General features: G+C 23.1%; 1 protein-coding gene across 1 annotated transcript; it reads right to left on the bottom strand.

Moving 5' to 3' along the window:
- Positions 1-304: 304 nt before the first annotated feature.
- PGSY75_0043500 (putative EMP1-like protein) lies at positions 305-1,516 on the bottom strand (the record flags this gene model as incomplete). The annotated part of the gene is made up of 1 exon (XM_018783550.1): positions 305-1,516. A coding segment is annotated over one exon (1,212 nt), but the record flags the coding sequence as incomplete, so codon positions are not given.
- Positions 1,517-1,795: the final 279 nt, after the last annotated feature.

The raw sequence follows: 1,795 nt of genomic DNA, 5'->3' as shown, positions 1-1,795 counted from the left end.
AAATGAAAATTCTAATATTTAAGAAAAAATATGTAATAATTAGCAATTATATAACATTCCAAAAAAAAAAAAAAAAAAATAAATAAATATAAAAATAAAAAAAAAAAAAAAAAAAAATCGTTGTATATCATGAAATATATATATATATATATATATATTCCATATGGAAAATTGTTACTCCTTTTTATTTATTATTAATATATATATATTTTTTAGATATATTCCTTTTTGGATTTATATAATTGTCTTCATTATCAATTAAAGAATTATTATATGTTTTTCATGATAATTATTTTCTATATCCTTAAAAATTATACGAATTCTCCAAATAATCGTTATCACGTGGTATATTATTATTTTCGTCCATAAGCATATCCATAGATATATTTGTGCGTAAATTCTTTGTTTGAGAACCATTATTTTGTGTTATAAGATCATTAGGAGGAATATTTGTTGATCCAAGATGTTCAAGAGATGTTTTGTGATTACGTTCATGTTTGTTTGTACTAATCATATTATAATTTTCATTATTAATTGTATTAATATCATCAGAATTGTCATTCGAGGGTATATATAATACATGTTCGTTATTTGATTTATTCCACTCCTCATTCAATTTGTTCAAAATTTGCTCTTTATTATTCCATTGGTTGCACATATCTCTATGTCTATCTAGCCATGTATGGAACAAATCCAGTTGGTTGATTATAGGATCACTATATGTTCCCTTGACAATTCTGTTTGTTGTTGTATGTTTCGGATAATTTGTTCCATATAATTCATTTTCTTTTCGTTTTAACAACTCATCATATATATCAATATGTTCATTGCCATTTAACGAATCGTTAATTACATCAATACCACTATATAAACTATTGTATATCGCAGTATTAGTGGTAATATTTTTTGGAACATTCCATTCAATATTATAACTAAGAACATCGCTATCATCACTATATAATTTTCGATCTTGAATAGATGTAATAAAAGGTTTTTCTTCCATATTATTGTGTATAATGTTAGGTTGTGTATTTGTAGTATTTCCACTATTTTCAACTACATCGTTTTGATCATTTTGTAACATGTTCGAAATAAAATCCTGTTTTAATTCATTCCATTCTTCATCAGTGAATTTATTGGTGGGTATATTACTAGGTATATCACTAGGTATATCACTAGGTATATCACCACTATTTGATGTATCATCCTGTGTTGATTTACTAGGTTTTAGTACCACTTCTATCAAAGTTTTGTATTTAGGACTACGCGGCATATACATATCTATCTCTTCATACTCACTTTCTGATGAAGAAGTAATATCCGAAGAAGATATATAACGAAGATAATCGTCCGTTTCTTCTCCTTCAGCATATATATATGTTTTTCCTTTATATTTACCATATGGTACATATCTATTACTTGACTTATTTGTTGGTATGTTATAATCATTCTGTGGTATTTTTAATATTCGGATCATATCGTCGATCTGCACTTTACTTCTAAGGGGACTTCTCCACTATGAAGAGAAAAAAAATTTGTATATATATGTACATATTATTCACATTAAATCATTTTTATATCATATGCATGCAAGTATATATATATTTATATATATTTGTATATATTTTACTGAAAAAATTTTTCCTGATTTTTTTTTTTTTTTTTAGATAAACTTTTTATATAATTTTTTTAGATAAAAATTTTTTTTTTTTTTTTTTTTTTTTTTATTTTTTTTTTTTTTTATTATTTTTAAAATATTTATTTTTTTTTATTATTTTTTTTTAATTTTTTTTTA

Source organism: Plasmodium gaboni (genome assembly GCF_001602025.1).
Source record: "Plasmodium gaboni strain SY75 chromosome Unknown, whole genome shotgun sequence".
NCBI classification, from domain to species: domain Eukaryota; phylum Apicomplexa; class Aconoidasida; order Haemosporida; family Plasmodiidae; genus Plasmodium; species Plasmodium gaboni.
This window is presented reverse-complemented; position numbering and strand designations above follow the sequence as displayed.